General features: G+C 40.2%; 1 protein-coding gene across 1 annotated transcript in view; it reads left to right on the forward strand.

Moving 5' to 3' along the window:
* The first annotated feature begins 224 nt into the window (after positions 1–224).
* Positions 225–21394, forward strand: part of prkd1 (protein kinase D1) — a 41451-nt gene continuing 20281 nt past the window's right edge. Inside the window, exons 1-4 of the mRNA XM_011490138.3 lie at positions 225–3502; positions 15162–15300; positions 20972–21103; positions 21177–21346. Of these exons, the coding sequence (XP_011488440.2) occupies positions 2882–3502; positions 15162–15300; positions 20972–21103; positions 21177–21346 (1062 nt within the window). The 5' untranslated portion in view covers positions 225–2881. The remainder of the gene's footprint in view (positions 3503–15161; positions 15301–20971; positions 21104–21176; positions 21347–21394) is intronic.

The following is a 21394-nucleotide window of genomic DNA, read 5'->3' on the forward strand; positions in this document are numbered from 1 at the left end:
GATCGTCTGCAACAAGAGGACATGTTTTTTAATCACAACGTTAAAGTTGTAAATGTACGAGACAAAGTCTAACTGTTAAATTATAAGAATAAAGTCGCATTTTTACGGCTTCAAAAGTCATAAGCTAAATTTACAACTTTTTCTGCTAAATTTCTGTGTTTTAAATTTGTAAATGTATTACGTTTTACAACTTTAAAATATGTAAATCTACGAGAAAAAAGTCATTAATTAACAAGAAAAAACACCAAAGTTGTTGGAGCCGTGCTCGTAGATTAAAGATGTGGAGGCGTTTGTGAAGCTTTATATCCAAGACAGGTATCAAAAACAAAGAAATTCTGAATCTTAAAATTGAATTGTTATTAGTTTAGCCGGCTTTCCAGCATTCTGGGGTAGCAATCTGTCACTAGTTTGAAGATCTGAAACGGAATCAAAATGGTCAGCTTGAGGGACCTGAGAGGACGAACGCCATCCAGAGAAGTTTTCATTTTGAGGAGTTGTCAAGAGGAACTTAAGAGTTATTCAGCCATTGTTGTGTGGAAGAAAAGTGTCATATGAAAAAAGTTGTAGTAGCAGAAATTTTTCTGCAGAATAAAAAATCTCGTTTGACGTTTTTTCATCAGTTGCTGCTCTGTGAGATGAAAATGTGCTGTTGCTACGGCTGCTGAAGGCTTTCCGTGGTGCAGGCCGTTTTTACAGTTGGTGTTTGCTCAGTGGAAAGTTTGAAGAAATCATTTTCAGTTTTTTGTAATGAGTGAAGGATGGACAAACCACAAATAGCTGGCAGGCTCTTAGACGGCATGAAAGCATATTCAATCCCAAAACTTGGTTTTCAAAAAACAGCTCCGTTTTGACTCTGGGGTGCAAACAGATCTGGCAGTTCTAATAAAGTCCAGCAGAAGCAGACTTGAACATAATCCAGTGCCAAAACAGGGTCGGCAACAGAGACGCGACGAAACAAGGTAGGAGGAAAATATGAAGGCTGGACCCTGCAGAGAATCTACTTTTATCTGTCCGAGAAACAGAGAACAAGAAGAACACCTGAGGAGCTCGGTTGTAGGAGAGCCTCGTTTGGGAACCCAGGATAACCAAGAGGTTTACAGCGGCAGGACAGGATCGTGACACTTCTGCTTCCTGTTTCATGACCAAAACTCCTATGGAGCTTTGGGACTTTTCTACTGTATGATGTAAAAAGTCACGTGATCCTGGACTTATCGTCACTGAGGTCAAATCAAATCCTGATGAACTGCCTGCACAGAAAACGAGATCCAGCGTTTCCTGGATGCTCAAACCAGGATCTGTTTTGTTTCCATGTAGAGAAAGGTTGCACTGGATAGTTTTTGAGGCCACTTGATTGGGTTGAATCCCCAGTGCTGCTGCAGAGGTGCACACTCTGAGATAGCAGAGAGGAGAGGCGGAGCTGATGTGCTTGTCGCTTAGGTGCTTGGCTGCACTTGCCTCGCTGATGCTGAAGCAGTTTTAGTAGTTTTTATTATTGCATCTGTGATGGATGAACTCCAGAGCCTCATCTCTTAAGGTCAGCTTTTATTGCTTTGTTGGGACAAATAACCTTTCATCTTCTGGTGTGCCACTAGGATCCACTTTAGGTTCTCTTATGATTGCTTTGTACATCAACAGGATGTATTTTTGCAAAATCTAATCTTATTTGGCATCTTTTTGCCATCGACTTCTAGACCTTCATGCGCAAATGTTGCACATCATGTCTGATATAAAACCCACGTTTTCCTAAAATATTTTTGTACCTGAATTAAAAAAAAAGTAGTGAATTGCAAGGCAATTTTAGTGATATTTTTTCAAAAACCTTTTTAAATATTCTCGTTAGATGTTTAACCATTTTTTCACAACTAGGATGCTGTCAGATATATAAAGATCTTGTTACACTCTAGACTATTAGATAATTTCCAGACATTAAAATGAGAGGCATTCAAATACCTTTTTCTCAAAAAACATGGAAAAACTTTTTTTTGGAGCAGAAACTTGCTGCTGAGGATCATTCAGGAAGTTAAAACCATTTTTTGTCTTCACATCATGCTGCATAACCTTCAGATTGATGGAGCTGGAGTTGTTTGCTCCTGACATGAGCTGCAGTTCTAAGGAGAGCCGACTGAAAAGGTGGATTTGTGTGTTTTTGCGTCTCCTAGCAACTGGCTTCCCTCCATCCCTGAACTTAGACATCAGTGTTCAGCAGAAGCAACAGGTCCTCTCAGACATCCTGGAAAGTTAAGAATCTTCTTCTTTTCTTTCGGATTGTTGTTTTTCATCATTTTTCTGACCACAATGTCACAAGTGTGCACATGTGCACTGACACTTTCACTATAATCTCTGTCCTTTCAAAATAAAAGGACAACCTTTTGATTGTTTTTCTCTTATTTTTTGGGTTTTAGCAGAGATCAGCCTTCATGACTGGAAAGGTGAGGTCATTTCTCTGTAAAGAATGATCTAAACTCCTCATGCGATGAGTTTTTCCACGGATCCCTGCAGCAAGGATCTGCTCAATGTGACCTGGTGGATCCACAGGAACTGAACTATGGCTCTTCATCAGCACAGCTTCTGAGTCATTGTCTTCGTCAGTCTCCCGCTAAAACTCCCACAGATCTGACTTTAGCAGGTCCTCAGATAGAAACCTAGAAAAAGAGAGTATTCCTCCTCTCTGCTCAGAATGGACCGATGAAAGCAGAACCTGCAGGTCCAGGTTCATCAGAATCTGTCTGAGGATTTTTTCCTCCAGAACCTTTGACCTGCCAGATCATTCTCTTCCATCATTGTTCTTTTTGATATAAACACCGTCTCTATGACAACAACAGGTTTCTAGGGAAAACATTCAAGATTTAGATATTAATGTAAAAGTAAAGAAAGCATAAACATGTGGATGGATTTTAAGCGCAAGTCTCTCTCTGTCCTTCAGCATCATCATCATCATAATCATCATCATCACTTCAGCAGGTCTGCCTCCCTTCTCTCCAGCCCCCCTCCTCCGCAGCTCCCGTTGACGTCTCTGACTCTGTCACCCGCATCCGCGCTCTCTCCTCCCGGTCCGGTCATTTCTCCCGTTAATTGCCTTTCCGTCTCTCCTCTCCCGCGCGCCTTTCTCCAGGTTTTTTTTTCCGCCGGGGAACTCTTTACGCGCCGCGGAGTGCCGTGCGGGAGCCCACCCCGCACCTCTTCGCGCTCTGAACCCCCTCGCTCGCGCCTCTCGTGGGTTTCCCCCGCGCGCCGCGACTCCTCGTTGTTTCCGGGAAAGTTGGAAACCTCCGGGGAAAAAGGCGCACTCATGAGCGCTCCTCCGCTGATCCGCGCGCCCAGCCCGCTCCCCTTCTTGGGGGGGACAGGAGGAGGAGGTGGCGGTGGTGGAGGAGGAGGTGGAGAAGGTGTGATCTCGTTCCACATCCAGATCGGCATGAGCCGGGAGCCGGTGCTGCTGGACGCCGTGGAGCTGAGCCTGAGTCAGGTCCGGGAGGTGGCGTGCTCCATCGTGGACCAGAAGGTAACCAGGAGGTTCAGCAGTGCTGTCCACGTGCACGTGGAGGGGCAGATGTAGGGGCAGCTTATCTGACCTGGTCAGAAGATGGATAGAGATGGAGATGGAATGGTTGATGTTTGTGCTCAGAGAGGCTCCAGACACAAGTTTTCCTCTGAATCTTCTTCCTGATGGAGCAGCAGAGTTCAGCCTCAGATGAGGCAACAGGTCATGGAGGCAGAAGAGACTCTGACTCCAACTCCATGAAAAAAAAGAGAAAAAAATCTTTTGTTTTCTTGGTTTAGCACAAACAGTTCCTAAAAATAAATCTAACATGAAGATTCTAGATCATCCAGTCACCACTTTCATGGAGACCGCCTCTCAGGACATCAGCTGAGCTTCAAGGTTGGAGGAATGAAGTCCTCACTTTACCTCCAACCATTCAGTGACTGAAGACTTCAGCATTTTCTGAAGATCCCAGCAAACTGAACCCAACAGTCTGCTGGTCCTGAAACCTCTGATCAGTTCTGACACTTATGTTTGCTTGTGACCAGACTGATGATGAGGAAAGACTATCTCCTCACTGAAGGAGTCCCACTGTCCAATCAGAGTTCAGCAGCAGTTTGCCTGTAAAAGTTTTAAGTGTTTGGTGGATTCCCGTCACAACAGAGGCTTCAATAAGCTACACGTCAGGGAGATTTCACTGAGAAATCAGGTCGGATGGTGGATGTGAGTTAGAACCATCGACGGTATAAGAGAACTGGACTGAGTGAAGTTCCAAACAGGAAGTACCCTCCAAAATACCATACTTCTATAGAGAAATAAACAGCTATTACTCAGTCATTCTGTCGGTCGGAATAAACATTCTTGCTCTGTTATTTTTTTCCTTACGTTTCTTGATAATCCTCATTTCGTTCATGTTTAGTGTTTCACATTTTTTAAAGTTACACACTAACCAATCAGATGCCTCTATAAAAGTAGGTGGAGCCTGTTGGCCCCACATCCAACATTCAAAACGTCTGACAGATTTCATGTCTGGTTGCAAGTGGTAGGGGTGTGGCCTTCCAACAAGCTCACTCTTCATTGGTGAGAGCAGTTGCCATAGAAACAATGACTCAGACTGACGATCGTCTGGTTCCAACATGGCAGCGTCCACTCATAGAGAAACTAGTTGACATTTCATCTCAAGTATCAAATTATCCAATATTTTCAGAGCAGTTTTTCCAAATGTCTTTCAGAAATATTTCAACGTTTTTCAGGGGACGGAAATTGTTCCAACTTTGAAAAACGTTGTAGTTATTGTGGACAACGAGCGTTGATCCAAACTGCCTTGTAATCTTGAATCAAGTTAAACTTTACTCATAAAGTACCTTTTCTGCGGTACTTTACAGGCTCAACTGGTTCAAGTTAAACTCCTCAGTACAACAGAATCAATGTGGGACGTTTCCAATAAAGTACATGGTTGTTTAGGTTTTCTTTCACCTACTATTATGAAGAAAATCATGAGATCATTTTCATACATTTGACTGAAAAAGTAAATGATGCTGCATTTGTGATCAGAAGTTCTGCTGGACTTCTGATTCCGGCCTGTCGCTCCTCAAAGAACTAAAAGTATACGAATTCTGGTTTTTAACGCTGAACCAGTGTTAAAAACCATTGTAAACGTTTGAACTATTTTCTTTAAAACAGTAAAAAAATTAGATAAGAAATATGGGTAAGAAATATTTAACTTAAATATATCTCAACAAGATTTTTATAAAAAAAATTATTTAAGTCAAGTTTTTTAAACTAAGATTGTTTTGTTGTTTAAAATCTTTCATAAAAAGATATGTTTTTGGTAAGACTTTTTTTCTTAAAACATGGATATTTTTACTTCATTTAGATTAAGTTTTTGTCGTGTATTGATGCAAAATTAATGTGGACTTTTATTTAAAGCCCAAAACACAAAGAAAAAAATATTCTAATAACTACATTATTCTAAAATCGTTTCTTAAAATTATATTCTTCCAATTTTGAGTTTATCTATTTAAAACAAGGGACAGTGTACAAAAGAACAGTGATCATGTGAAATGTGAAAAAATTGTGCCAGCTTATCTAATTTCCAGATGTAGTTCCTGGAAAAGGAACTACATCAAAGCAAACTAGAACTGCATTTCCAGAAGAAAATGCAGAGTTAAATTCTATATCGCTGAATGAAAATGAAACTTGAAGGGTAATAATTGGCACAAAAAAATAATTAAATAAAGAAATGATCAAAGGTGATCGTATATAAAGTGAAAAAAACACAATAACAAAAAATATATTTTTGTGAAAAATGCCAGAGCCGGGTATCGAAGCAGCGAGCTTCTGCACCAAGGATTCCCCATGTAGTTCAATGGAGGCAAAAATCCTGGAAAATTTGGAATATCTTGAAAAGTTCAAGGATTTGAAGGAGCAAAAGTCACAGCTGGAAAAAACTGAAAGAGCTGAACATTTGAATGGTTGAATGGTTAAAATAGCTGAAAAATTGGAGAAGGAGTTAAGCAACAAAAAATGGCGAAAAATAATAAAAGCAGTTGAAATTCACCAGAGTGAATAAGACAAACAGGGATTTTAAGATATCTTGAATCTGACTCAGCAGAAGGATTGGATTAAGTTTTTCTCTATGCCAATGATGGACCACCTGTTTACATGCTTTCTTGAAACGTTCCAGTATTTTAATTTCTCCCATTTCATGGTCACAATAATAATAATAATAAAAACATTTTATCATCTTCATTTTCAACCTGTGTGTGACTGGAGCTGGCTGCAAAGCGTTAAACCTGCTGTGAGGTTTGTTTGCCAGAGGCTGTTTCCGGGAAGGCTGGCTGGAGATGAAGGTGGACGTTCACATGGAGCTGACTCAGTCCAGCCTTGTTCCTCTTCGGTGCATCCATGCATCAGAGGGTTCTGCAGGTGTCTGCATTAGAGGCTCAGAAATAGTCTGTTTTCCCCTGGCTGCTGTTTTCATAATGCGTGGAGGTCTGCTGGCGTGGGTGGAGGTGCTTGTTGTGTTCGATCTGATTGTCTTGCTCATCATCACCACCATCATCATCATCATCATCATCATCAGCTCCTGCTCGCACACATCTGTTGTGATCCTGCAGCTGAAGCTGCAGAGCAGAAAGAGACTGTTTTGCTTTCATGTGACATTTTTTTCTATAATCACAGCCTCCATGAAAAATTATAAGTGCAGGGAGAAAAAAAAAGCATAATTTTACATTTTTACAGTTATCTCACCTGTACTGTTGTCATGGCAACGTTGGTAATAGACAGATGCATTCAGGGTGCAACAGCCTCTAACCTTGAGTGCTTTTATGTAGATTGAATGACTCGTGCATGTGTGTGTGTTTGTGGGTGCGCCGGTGTTCTAATATATTATACTTTTGAATAATACACACTCTGTTTTCAAAAGGTTGCCATGGTAACCCCTTTCCAGGAGTGCAAAATGTCTTCAGTACCTTAAACTGAGCTGTCATGTCTGTGCACAAACCTGAAAAAACATTTATGCTGGAGGAAGCGTGAGGGGGGGGGGGGGGGTATTTTAGCAAAGGAACCAGAAAAACCAAGACAGACAAAAAATAAAATCTGATCTTAAAGTCAAAATGTGGCGATTCGATTCACGAATCACAGATTCACGGATCAATCCACGTTTCTTAGTATTCAACATAAAACATATGTACCACTTCAAATCAACTTCCTGGTTAACTTCAGCAGTAAACAAAACATAAACATCACTGTTGTCTTAGATCATTTGACAACAAATCTTGAAAATGTTCTCCATCGTTTTCCCATCCTCAAAGTTCTGCTGACTACAGTTCCTGAAGATCGATGGCAAGAAGACAGTAATGCAGACACAGAAACACCTCAATAAAAATGGAACAACTAGAAAACACTCCCAGTCCTTTATCTTAACCGACGACAATGTTTCCATCAAACATGTTTTAAAAACTGACTTTTTTCCATCTTTAGTGGAAAAACCAAAAACTCCCAAAACTTTAGTTAGAACATTTAACAGACGGGTTTCGGTACGGCTTCTCCGCCATGCTAGAAGACAATCACATGACGCCATGTAATCGATCACCAGAGTTTTGTTGCTGTCCGCCTTTGGGCGAATCCCTTCAGCGGTCGCCTCAGCGGATCAGCTTTCACTGAAATCTGTGTTTACTATAATCTTTAGATAGCAACTCAGCGATCTCTGACATTACAGTCATTTGTACTTGTTTTTCCTGGAACAGGTCCTGAATATAGAATAGTACTCAATACAGCCCCATAGAAAAGAGTGTGGCTTAATCTATTTTTCCATTCAACCCATGTCCCTCCTTTAGAACCTTTTTGGGTGGTTTAATCCCATTAATCCAACCAACCCCCTCAATAGACTGTGTTGGTTTAGAGTTTTTGGGCTGAACCAACCATGGACTCAAACCCACACTCTTCTAGTCTCAGGGCAGACACTCCAGACACTACTAGGTGACAAACGAAACAGTCAAGTTATGTATTTAACTACTAATTCAGTTCATTAATCATGTTTGAACTTTTGGAAAAGGAAATAAAACCTTTTTTATTTGATGTCTCCATTTGCTGTTTCCCTGGAGTTCCTTAAACTCTCAAAAAAATGTTTTGCCCCCCCCCCCCCCCCAAAAAAAAAAAAAAAACCCTGTCTCCCAAATTTAGAGAAATTGGAGCAAAGTTTGCAGGTTTGGTAAAAATGTTCCATTCCCCATTTTGCAACTTCATAAATTGCAAAGATTGTCAACCGTCCTTTCAGCATTTTCAGTCTTTTTGCTTTCACGGCTGAAGCTGTAAATCTGTTTTTGAAATTTTTGGAATGCATTTTTCTGTTTTCCTTTCTAAATATATATATTTTTGTCACAGTGGGAGGTTTTCCGTCTTTCTTTTTTGTGTGAAAACTTTTTTTTGTAACTAATTCTGAGATTACTTTTATTTCTGGTGTCTTTGTGACAGGTTTTGAGTCCTTAAGTCATTTAAAATTATTTTTCTTTCCTTTATGTTACGCCTTTTTTTAATACCTTAAACTGTAGTGTAACAAATTCGGGGGCTCATCCGGGATTTTAACCTGATACCCAGAATGGGATGTAACATCTGGGATTCTTATACTGGGAGAACTTTTCTCTGCAAGGATGTCCTACCTCTCCTTCCTGCAACCTTCTTCACTTTCTCCAAACGAATACGGAGGCATTCCCCAGGGGGCCAAGCGATGGATTCTGTAGGGGCTCCTCCCTGTTAGACAGGTCTGACACACAACCAGGAGGCATCTGGGTGTGATTCCTGCCAGATGCTCGAGCCACCTCAATCGGCTTCTCTCAATGAAGAGGAATAGCGGCTTTATTGTGAGCTCCTCCCAGATGGTTGAGCTTCACACCCTAACTCTTAGAAAAAACCCCGGCCACCCTGCGAAGGAAGCTGCATGTGTCTGTGATCTTATCCACTCACATCCCACAGCTTATGGCCAAAGACAAATGGTCAAAATTGGCTTTAGAAAAAAAGAAAACAGTGTTTTTTTTTTGTTTTTTGTTTGAAGATAACATCTTTCAGGCAAACATAAAAAAAAAAACAGATTTAGAGTTTACAAAAACCTGTGAAGGTTTTTCTTTGTTGTGGCCAAGGCTTTGGTTCTGGCTGCAGCACTCACAGAGCTGTTGGTCAGAGCAGTAACTGACTTTTTTCCATACCTTTGCAAAACTTTGGATTGTTTTCAGGCTCTGATGAATGAGAATTTTTCTGCTGAAAGTTTTTTCTTTTTGCATTTTGAGATCTAAAAGAGATTTAATCAGAAATACACTTGAGTTTGTGTGGAAACAGTATAAATTGATTAATAAAACCTCAAAAGGTTTCTCCTTAATCCAGTTTTGTCACAGACGTTGAGATTGGTTTGCTTTCAGGACCATTTTAAGCTTCAATATCCTCCGAGAAAATGTTAGGACCACCATTAAAGATGAAAAACTAAAATATATATATTAGAATATCCATCCGTCTGTCCGTTGAAAGTCAGGATTCAAACCAGCGGATTTTCACTGTGAGGGGAGAGCGCTAACCACTGCCCCAAAGTCATTAACTTATGAAGACAATTTTTTAATTTTACAAAATTCAAATAGTTAAATTATGAGAAATAAGTCAATAACTTCACAAAAAGGAAGTCGTACAATTAGGAGAAAATTATGGAAAATTCACGAGAACAGAGTCGTAATTTTATCAGAAAGATTTTACAAATCTACGAAAAAGTTATAAAATTATGAGAGAAAAAAAAACTAAGTGAACAAAAAAATGAAGAATAAGAAAGAAAGTCACAATTAACACCATAAAGTGGAACAATTTCAAAATGTTACAAGATTAAAGGTATAACATTTTTAGAAAAAAATCCAAAGTTATTGACTATAAAGTCATAAAATTATGAGAAAAAAATTCTAATTTTCATGAGATCAGAAAATTGTGAAAAACATAAAAATATTATGAGAATGAATTTGTAAAATATGAGAAAAGCGTCTAAATTTCATTAGATTTAAGCAGAAAATCGTAAAACAATTCCACAATTTACAAAAATAAAGTTGTGAACCCATTAGAACCCAGACCCATTTGTTCTTAAAAATAGAATAATGTGTATAATTTACCACAAATAAAGTGGACCACAGAATCCATTTCTGACAGTTTTTTGCTACATTGATGTCACCATGGGATCTTATGGGTTGAAAAGTCCTAATTTTAGGAGGAAAAAGTCTTGGTTTAAAAAAAATAAAATGTTATATTTTGCTTTTAAAATCTTCAACAAAGATTATCAAACATTACATGTTTAATTATTTTTCCAGACAAATCAAAGGGACGTCACACTGCATAAGAAGCTTGCTGAACCCGCTTTCCTTTTTTGTAAACGTACAACTATATTACTATGAAATTACAACTTTATTTTTGAAAATTATGACTTTTTATATAATAATTTCCTGCGATAGATTGGTGACCCGTCCAGGGTGTCCCCTGTACTCCAGCAGCCCCGTGACCCCAAAAGGGACAAAAACAAGTTTAGAAGATGAATGAATAAATGAAATAATAGTTTCACATTTCGATTTTTGCAAGATTTTGACTTTTTATAATATAATTTAATGACTTTATTCTCATTTATTTGTTTATTTATTGTATTTTTATTTATTTTCTTCCATTGTGGCCTCTATTAGATTCTTCTAACCTCTCACTTTTAGCTCATTTATATTTGGGGATTTCACTGTCGGGTTTTGATACCAAATATTTTTTCCTGCTAAAAGTTTGTCATTCCTGACATTTTTGTGACTCACAGCTTGTCCTGTCCCAACAGTCGGTGAATAAATCAGAGCAGGCACACCTTTGCGCTCTGGAACAGTCAGAATGGAACTGTTTGTACTCTGCATCGTCCGGTGGCGGTTTCTCTTTGTTGCCTGGCAACCCATGATAATTGGGGCTCTGGAGTGTCCTTTTGAGGGCCATTATGAGATGCAATGCACTTTTAGAATGAAACGAACAGATGTGAGCTTCCTGTCTGCCTCATTGTTCTGGGTTTTCTCTCTCTCCTTGTTTCATCTTCTCACTTTTTTAATCCATTCATCCTGTTGAATTGTCTTTCTTTTCATCTCTTGAAGAGTCTGTCCGTCTTCTAGCTTTCTTAGCATCTGTTTGTTTAGCATCAGTTTTAAGGTGGAAGGATTGTTTCTAAACATACTTAAGGTTGAAAAAAGATTTTGTTTTACTTTTTCTTATTTTTCTTTTTTTAATAAATAGGGATTCAGTCCAGCCAAATGTCTAAATCATTGCGGCTCCTTGTGTTTGGATCAATTGGGTCAAACATCATCTTGAATGCTCCAATTGTTGACTATAGTTTGTTCAAAAAAAGGTCCCACTGATGAGATCAACAGTTAGAAGGAGTTTGCTGCAGACACAGATGTTTCCCTTCATGCTGAGTCATGCTAACTGGAGCTTGTAGAGTCTGAGATGCAGCTCCTGTTGCAGCATCTCTGACTTTGAGCTAAACTCGCTGGACTCTAACTGCTGAATCACTAACACAAATCCTGCATCTGTTTTTCTGTGAGATATTTTTCGTTCACTGGATCGATTCACTCCATTCTATGATGTCAGATCTTCTCAGAGGGACGTGGAGCAACAGTTTCTTTTTTGAGATTAATAAAGATGAACGTTTTTTAGAACATATGTCGCATTTAAAAATTAGTAAAAACGGTTAATTTTTGTGTTTAAAGTTTACAGTCTTCACAGTCTGGTTATTTCTATTTTTCACACAAGTTAAATCGCAACGTTCACAAAAACGTATTGGCGGAGCTACAGGTGGTGAAGGGGGGCAGCTGGCCCCCACCAAAAAGGTCTGCTCACATTTGATCCCCCAATTTTTGAGTCAATATTAATCTCATTACTGTCAAAGATCCTCAGTAAATGCTTTTTTAAGCATTGCAAAAATAACAAATGCCAAATTTTTTAATGAAATAAAAACAATAATAATAATAAAACTGTGGGAAAAACGTATTTTAGAGTCTTTCATTCCTGCGCCCCATCCCACTGTCCCATATAATGTGTTCTAGCTCCATGCAAAAATGGAATAAAGGAAAACATAGTTTTTGAAAAATATAAGGACTTTTAGAAGTAATATTGAGTGTTTTTCCACATTTCCTGCCGTTGAGTGATTGTTTCCAAACTATATAAAATGGACATCCTTGAGGGTCTTTTTTCCTTCCTGACTTTATGAAAAAACATACTTCTCCTTTGTACGAGTTTTGTAGATGACCTTCATCGAAATTATTGTCAATTTCCTGGCAGTGCTGCTGTACTCTGAGGTGACTGAATTCTGCAGAAACACTGCTCATATTCTCTGCATCAGATATGGTCCCAATCCTTCCCAGCCTGAAAGCCAAGCTTTTAATAATTTACATAATGGACACTTTGATGTTGGGTCTTCTCAAAGTTTCCACGGTTTTATGGAGCCGCTGTACACGCACACACACACACACACGCAAACACAGACGCTAACAGCTTAATAAATTATATCATGCCGCATGTACTGTCGTCATGGCGACGGCCCCCTCATCTTCACTATGTGGTCTGAAGAAGAATCAGAGCATCACGGCCGTTGTCACATGTTGAAGCTCCAGCTTGGACCCATTTCATGCGTGAAGCTTCTTCTTCGCAAATTTCCTGAGCGAACCTGAAACGGAGAGGAGATAGTGTGCGTGTAAATCCTTTGTGACGCTTCCGGCAGCTCCAGCTGGACGGATTTCAGAGCATCAGAGCATTTAGTACTAAATTCTTTCCTTTAAATTTCAGTTACAGAAACTGAAACATGTTCATTTGATCTATTTTTTGCAGTAACTTTCATGCTCGTTTAAGGAGCTCCCATGTCAACATCCCACCATGTTTGCTCAGTAACACGTGATGGAAGTCAGTAAAGACACGTACAGTAGAGGAAATCCATGTTTGTTTGACAGGAAACGTCAGCGCTGAATGGGGCTCTGAGGTTTGTTTCCACTCGTCAGGTGGAGAATGAATGTCAGTGGGACAATGAGGCAGCGAATGCTTGCAGGACGCCACGCCACGCGTTTGCTGCATCATCAAGCACGAGAGCGATGCGGAGAATCCACTAACCGACTGAAGCAGAACCGTCTCAGGAAAACGTTCTGGTAACTGTTGTGCAGTGAAAGGATGGACCCAAAGAAGGATCCAGTGAAAGGAAGGATCCAGTGAGAAAGATGAATCCAGTGAAAAGATGGATCCAGTGAAAAGATGAATCCAGTGAAAAGATGATTCCAGTGAAAAGATGAATCCAGTGAAAAGATGAATCCAGTGAAAAGATGATTGCAGTGAACAGATGGATCCAGTGAAAATAAGGATCCAGCGAAAAATGGATCGGGTGAAACAATCCATCCAGGAGAAAAGATGGATCCAGTGAAAAGAAGGATCCAGTGAAAAATGAATCCAGGGAAAAGATGAATCCAGAGAAAAGATGGATCCAGTGAAGGAAAGAAGACTCTGAAGAGTTGTTGTGCTATTCAGCTCTTAGAGCGATGAGGTTCTTCAGAAGAACCCATCTGTCTGATCTTCAGCTTCTTCCTCCAGCAGAGATTCAGGGGGTGGGGCCTCATGTTGGAAGGCTATTGGCTATTGGGATCTCACTTTCCGAGGTCATACACCTCAGTAACCTCAAGAAAAGGTGGACTTGCTTGAACGGAGGATAAAAGTGCTTTATCAGAGGAACCTTTAACAAATAAGGGAAGGGGAGCAGTAGGGGTGAGGGGAGTAAGGGGAGCTGAATGAACGTTAGGTAGATTCCAGACATAAAGATTTCCTCTTAATTCCTCTGAGGAGGTGGAGGGCTTGCATGCTGAGCCGCCCATGACAGCAATCCTGTTAGAAGCTCTGAGGCAGCAGCTCTTTAGATTAGGGCTCCGCGATATGAGGAAAACCGCTGATGTGCGACATTAGTGATCAATAGAGTAATGACGATATGACTCGCATCACATGAACAAGAAAAAAAAATAAAAACAAAAATCACCTAATGCATCATTTTCATTTCACTGCCAGAGTTTTATTTAAATAAACTCAGCAGAACTTAATTTATCCTCCATTAACGCTCATCTATAGATGGCTAATGTCATCTATAGTAACAAAAAAGGGCTTAATCTGATTGGTCAAAAGTTTAGAGAGCTGTATTTAATTGATCAAATAATTCAAGTTGCCATGAGATTGTTTTAGCATAAACATTAAAGGGAAACCAGTCATTGCAATGTACGGGTATTGCACAGGCTAATGTATAATCTTACTTTAAATCAGGTTTGTTTTATTGCCTCAACACAAGAGTAAATAAAAGAAACAGAAATATTTGTGAGCCAGAAGTTCCAATCCATTTTAATCACTCACTTTAAAGTTTTACTTGTTCTTGTTTCTTTCTTTTCACTAAAGGAATTCACTAAGAGACAGACATGACACACTGAAGTCATGACTCCAGCTTCCTCCTTCTCTCTCGGAGTTATCTGTCACAGGGGACGATGCGTTCGAATGACGAAGCTCACAGAGACATGAAGGTGTGGAGCGGCAGCCGGGATGGTCAGAACTCGCCTCAGACAGTCCGGGAGCTGATTTTCATTTCAGACGCTAGGAAGCTGGAGAAGAACTGGCCTTGGTTTTCCGTCTCCATGACAACAGAGGCAGCAGCACTGCTATGGCGACAGCACTCATAAGGATGCTGCTCTGAAGTGTATTGTTGAGGAGCTCAATTGAGAGGACAGCGAGCGTCTGAACAAATGAAGGGCCTCAACCTCGTGTTCTAAACTCTTCATTTTCTGCTTCTTTTGACCCATGTGTGTGTTTTTTTCCCTTTCGTGTTAATTTTCTTCTCCCATTGTCCTCCCCCGTTGCTCTGGCAACCGGCCTGACGTGATAAAAGCAGCTATTTCATTCTATTTCTATACATGTGCTTGAATTCTCAAAGGTATGCAGTGTCTCTTGTGTCAGAGGTAGAAGCATTTAGAGTGAAATGGATGTGAAGAAATGCTAATGTAGCACCGAAGGAACGTGAAGAACTTTGAGAAATTGAGAACAAAGTCACTTCAAATCATCGAATTTGTTGGAGATTTCTGAGAAGCTTGGCATGTTTGCTGAGACTCCTTCTCTTCTCTTCTCACAGATACCAGAGTGTGGTTTTTACGGGATGCATGAGAAGATCCTGCTGTTCCGTCATGACCAGACGGCGGACAACATGCTGCAGCTGCTGCGCTCCGCCTCTCAGATCCAGGAGGGAGACCTGGTGGAAGCTGTGCTGTCAGGTAAAGTGCAGCTGACGCAGAAAGGCCAAAGTGGTCCAGAGAGCGTAAAACAAACAACCATGAGTACCAACATACAAAAGGATTTCTAGACCTCATTTATGGCCTTTCAATCACATTTACTGTCACTTTTATTTGTGATATTTATAATATTTCAGAACGTTGTAGATGGACGAAGACAGGGGCATTTGGATTTGTAACCTGTTTACCAAAGTCTCCTTTTACAAACCAGAAAGTTCCACTTCCAGTTCCAGTTTCGCTGCATTAAAACACTGAACCTGTTGTTAGAATTCCTCATTTGTGTTTTATGTTGAAAAGAAGTTACCACTGATCCTGCTTTATAGTTTTCCATCTGATTTTTCTTTAAGCCTTGTGCTATCTTATGACCCCACCCTTACACTGACGTGTTCTCCCTACCATGACAAAGGTGGATAAAGGTGGAACGATTTCATGTAATCCATGGACACCAGTGAAGATCACAAATCATTGAAGAAAAAAGGTTCAGAGCACTGTCTAGTGGGTCTAGATGACCCAACTCCCAATGTTAAAGTGCCTAGGATAGCACAAGGGTTAAAGGAAATGCTTCCTGGAAGATGTGTCGTGTTAAGGGTCAATGATGCAATGACGTTTAGCATAGCAACCACTGGTTTGTCCTCCTACAACAGGTGCAGCAGAGCGAGGTCGGTGCAGGTTCGGTAGTTGCTACCATGACAACACATCACACAAGATTAAAGTACTTGGTTTTAGATTTAGTGACCATGAATCCATTAATTTCTGATAATGGACACCACGTAGGGCATTGTCTCTTACACCAAACAAAGCATGAGAGTAAATCGAATGATGCAACGTACTGAAGGACATGAATTTTGGTGATATGCATATTTCTTTCAATTCCCTATGACAATGGTGGACAAGACTTAATTAAATTGTAGATGAGCAGCTACATTTATGAAAAAACAAACAAAATTGAGATGAGTAAAGGGTCCTGTAAGTGTTACTGAGACACCATATCAACAGAATGGCTTCCAATCTGAATTAGGGCATTAAAAGACTCAAGAGTTTGTGACCAAACCAGGCTTTGGTCACAAGATCCAACAATCCAGTGACTGATATCTAAAAAAAAATAAAAAAATAGACACAATCAGTGACACACCTCATTTTCTGAAGCATGTAATAACAGTTTGTAAGCTTGTTCTGACTTCCAAACGTTCACTGACCCACAAAGAAAAGCCATAAACAATAATTTCAATAAATCTGAGTAATTGCTGCAGAAGGTTTAATCAGAGCCGCATTCTGCTGGAGAGAGCTGAAGAGTCTGTGTGTAAATAAATCAGGCAGGAGATGTGCAGAAATACAAGCAAAGGGGAAAAAAAGGACCGAATAGAGTGGGAAAGGGAATAAAAAGTGGGTTCCAGAGTACCTATTATTTCCTGCCAAGCCTGCTGTCCAATAAAAACATACTCAAACCATCTGTGTCCGCTCACGGCCTCTCGTCCTACAAAATTTACCAAAGACCCTCTAATAACCCATTCATTACTCTCTGTCTCTGTTGTTGTGTTTATCTTCCTCCCTTTACTTTTTTTTATCATGTAAGTTGGAGAAATGAGTCAGTATTAGCATAAGTGTGTCAGAGGAGCACGAGGAGCTGATGCAGGTGTGCAGACAGAGGACGCCTGCAGGACCCGGACTGGGAAAACTTCATGAGGAGCTTCAGGGCTCCTGATGCACCTCCTGAGTTCAACCATGCAGCTGCGCCACCGACTGCTTCAAACAATAAAAAGAGTTTTTAAATCTTTAAAGCCCCACTCGATAATCTTCTGAGCCATTTTCAAAGCGTTTCCAGTGTTTTTTAATTTTGATTATGCCGTTTTTAGCTAAAAATCCAAAAACGTTGTTTTCTAGGACCTCAGGTTGTTGCTGAGAACTCTCTGTTTACATGTTACCCCCCTAGTTCATAGCCCCTCACACCCCCAGCCTAATAATACTGGTGCAACAAAAATGGTGAGCAATATTGGATCAGTTTTAAACAAGATTTCAGCTCAGATGAGGAAAACAAAGTCGGACATGGATCAATTTGTCTGCAAGTGCACAAACCAGCTTGTGGCTGCCGATTGTAGTAACAAATTTTGAACAGCTTCCGATTCACAATAATTTGAATAAAGAAATACTCAGAAATGCAGTTTTAATCTTAATTTTCTTTATACTTGTCCTCCATCATAAAAAAAAAGCTACAAGAACATGCTAAAAACACCAAAAACACAATTTTAAAAGTGCGTAAGAACCAAAGAGAACAGATAATCCAGACTTTGCATGTTCTCCTCGTACATGTGTGGGTATTCTCGGGGCACTTTGGCTTCCTCCCACAGTCCAACAACATGTGTCACAGGTAAATTAGTGTGTCTAAAATGTCCAAAGGTGTAGCCGGATTCCAGCAGCCTCATGACCCCAAAAGGGCTTCAGCAGGTTCTGAAGATGGATGGATGGATGGATAATCTAACTGTTTATGCTGAACCAATTTTCTCTAAAAAAAAACTTTTAAAAAACAAAAAAAGTCTGGCAACAGAGACTGGACTCTCCAGAAAAACTCAAATGAAATGTTGACATCATGAAGCTGGATTTTGTTAAGTTTGTCCACGTGACTGATATGATGGTCAGCTCCTCGGAAGGTTAAAGGTTCTTTAGCAGACCAAAAAAATAAAAATTAAATTAAATTAAACAGACTAAACTGAACCTAATAAACTGTCAAGTTTTTGTGAAAGCAGCTTGTTGAGTAAAAGTGCTTTAAGTGATCACATAGATTTGAAGAGTGCTTCATAAACGGCGTCCTTTTACCTTTTTACTTTGATGTCAAAGTGGAACAGGAAGACCTCCAGAACTGAGAACCTCCATCATAAACCCTTCTTTAGGAAATGAAGTGGACAAAATAAAACAGCACCTGTCACCCAAACTCTCTGGGGGAGAGTGATTTCAGAAGAAGAGAAAAGTGGAGCACACTTTAAAAAAAAAGTGCCAATGTTGAACTGTGTGGGTTGTGTTACCTTCAAATAGCTGACCTGCAAAAAGGTTCAGTTAGATCAAGATGGACTTTTTACACCAACATGCTGAAATCACCACTTCAGCTGAGGACACATTGCCCCCATCTGAGCTTCTGTGTTTTCTGAAGTCTCAGCTGGACAGAAGAAACATTTCAAACACAAAGGTCACTGACAGCTGAGCTACAGAGGACTTAATCTGAAGAAATAATAAGAATAATAAACTTTTTTTGTATGGCACCTCTCAAGATAAAAATCACAAAGTGCTTCACAGTAAAACACAGATTATAAAAAGAATCAAGAAATAGCAATTTTAAAAACATAGCTTTTTAGCTGCTTTTTCAAAGAAAACACTGAGTCTGCAGATCTGAGGCTGAGAGGAAGGGATTTCCAGAGGGATGGAGCCACTGCTGCAAAGGCTCTGTCACCTTTAGTCTTTAACTGGGTTCTCTTTACAACCAGCAGACCCTGGTCACATGATCTTAGGGACCTGCTGGGAGTGTACGGCTGCAAAAGGTCTTTTAAGTAGACCGGTGCTTGGCTATTAAGAGCTTTGTATGTTAAAACTAGGATTTTAAAATGCACTCTGTAGCGGATGGGGAGCCCGTGCAGCTGGATTAATGACAGGGTGACGTGTGAAAACTTGGATGATTTAGTTAAAAGCCTTGCAGCAGCATTCTGGACAACCTGGAGCCGTTCTAAAGATTTTTGCTCAAGCATGTGAAGATGGAGTTGCGATAATCAAGAAAAGATGAAATAAAAGCGGGGATTAGCATCTCCAACTCAGAACGTGACACAATTGGACTCAGTTTTGCTATGTTTTTAAGATTATAAAAACAAGAACGAACAAGTGACCCGACATGAGAATCAAGGCATAAAACCGGGTCTAGAGTCACCCCGAGGTTCCAGAAAGAGGGCTTGATAAAGGAATCGACAGCCACTGGACTATATAGGGGCGCAGACTAGGACCTCGGTTTTGGCTTCATTTAGTTAGAGAAAATTATCATTCATCCCACTCTTGACTGAATCCAGACACCCGCGTAAAATCTGTATTTTAAAAACATCCTGGGGTTTAAAAGACACATAGAGCTGAATATCATCAGCATCAAAATGATAAGAAATATCGTTAAAATAACTTAGCATATGCTCCTAAGGCAGCAGATATACAATAAACAATAAAGGTCCAAAACTGAGCCTTGTGGGACACCAGAAGTGAGGTATGCAGTTGAGGACTTAAACTTGGAAAATGCAACAGAAAAAGATCTACCAGTCAGATAAGAGGAGAACCAGTTTACAGCAGAACCGGATACCCCAACCCAATTTTTTAGCCTGTCCAAGAGAACGTAATGGTCAACGGAGTCGAAGGCTGCGGTCAAGTCCAGTAGTAGTAACACAGAGCATTTTCCTGCATCACTCTGCATCAGGATGTCATTAGAGACTCTGAGAAGTGCTGTTTCAGTGGAGTGAGCTCTGCGTAAACCTGACTGAAACTGATCTAAAATGCCATGACTATCGAGAGCAGTTGTAAGTTGGTTAGCAACAACTTTTTAAACAATTTTGGACATGAATGGAAGATTAGAAATAGGTCTAATAATAGGTCGAATAATTCAGGTTAAACTTGAAAAAATACCATTGTGGACAAACAGAGAACTTAGTCTCTTCAGGATGGATTGTTGCTCCAGATTTGAAGAACTTCGAGGATGCTCCTCTGTCTGTGACTTACGCGGGCCATTAGATGACTTCCGGTAAATCTGCATCCACTTCCAGTGTGACGAGAACATCTGCTGCAAAGAGCAAAGGACCCAAGCTTCCTAAAAACTTCAAAACCTCCTTGATCTTCTTCATGAACTCTATTAAAGATTGCCTGAAGAGCGACATGCACCGTTTTCTGAAGGTCCACAACAATATCTCAGTCAAATTAGAGTCTGGACTTTGTCTGGATCATTCAGACCTTTCTTCAGCATTCTATCTTAGATTTACATTCATGGACAGTTTGAGTCACGCTTTAGCTGTCACTCACTTTAAAAAAACAAACAAACACGTCACTGAAGAGGTACTGTAAGGTCCACATCATCAGCCCACCTCCACCATGCTTCACAGTTGGTTGAGCTCTGATCAAACAGCTCCCCTTATAGCTCAAGTGTCTGAAGGTCATTTTTGTCTTTTGAGACTCAGTTGAGGCTCCATGTTCTTTTTAGACCATGGATATCAATTACATTCAAAATAATTGTCTGATTCATTTAAAAATCTGCTTTTCATAAGAAGAATGTGTATTCAGGTGCATAAATGTGAATATGTTGCAGCTTGCGTGCAGAAGAACTGTGGGCACCCCTGGGCTCAGACAGAGGAGTCTTTTTCTTTCAGTTCCAATCAAACAATAGTGGTTGAGTCTACTATGTTGCTGGACTTTACCAACAGCCTGTTGAGGGGCTAGAGGGCGTTGCAATTTCATTGAGCGTTGCTTCAGTCTAATCTCTGACTGATTAATAGCTTTATTTAATGCTGTTAGCCAGGAAATACTGTGTTCATGTTGAGTTTGAATATGATCTTTCAAGTCTGACATAAATTCATTCTTTTGAGGAGAGGTTTTTCATTCTGTTGGGGCCATTTCTACCACTTTGACATGCTTTAACCCCGTACAGCTTCTGTGACGGTGGAGGACTTCCAGATCCGTCCACACAGCCTGTTTGTCCACTCGTACCGAGCGCCGACCTTCTGTGACCACTGTGGGGAAATGCTGTGGGGGCTCGTGAGGCAGGGGCTCAAGTGTGAAGGTAAGGGGTTTTTTTTTTTGACAAAAAGGTTAAAGGACCTAGAAGGCTTAAGGACTGCTTCTCTACTCTCCAGGTTGTGGTTTAAATTACCACAAACGCTGTGCCTTTAAGATTCCCAACAACTGTAGCGGGGTCAGGAGGCGGCGCCTCTCAAATGTTTCCCTGACAGGCGGAATGGTCAACATGTGTCGCCCCCTCTCAGCTGAGCCTTCGCCTCCTCACTACACCGATGATGCTTTACTGGTCAGTACACCTGTGGAGATCAAATGCACCTTTTAGACATTAAAGGAT

The sequence above is a fragment of the Oryzias latipes genome, chromosome 22 (assembly GCF_002234675.1).
Source record: "Oryzias latipes chromosome 22, ASM223467v1".
Taxonomy (NCBI): domain Eukaryota; kingdom Metazoa; phylum Chordata; class Actinopteri; order Beloniformes; family Adrianichthyidae; genus Oryzias; species Oryzias latipes.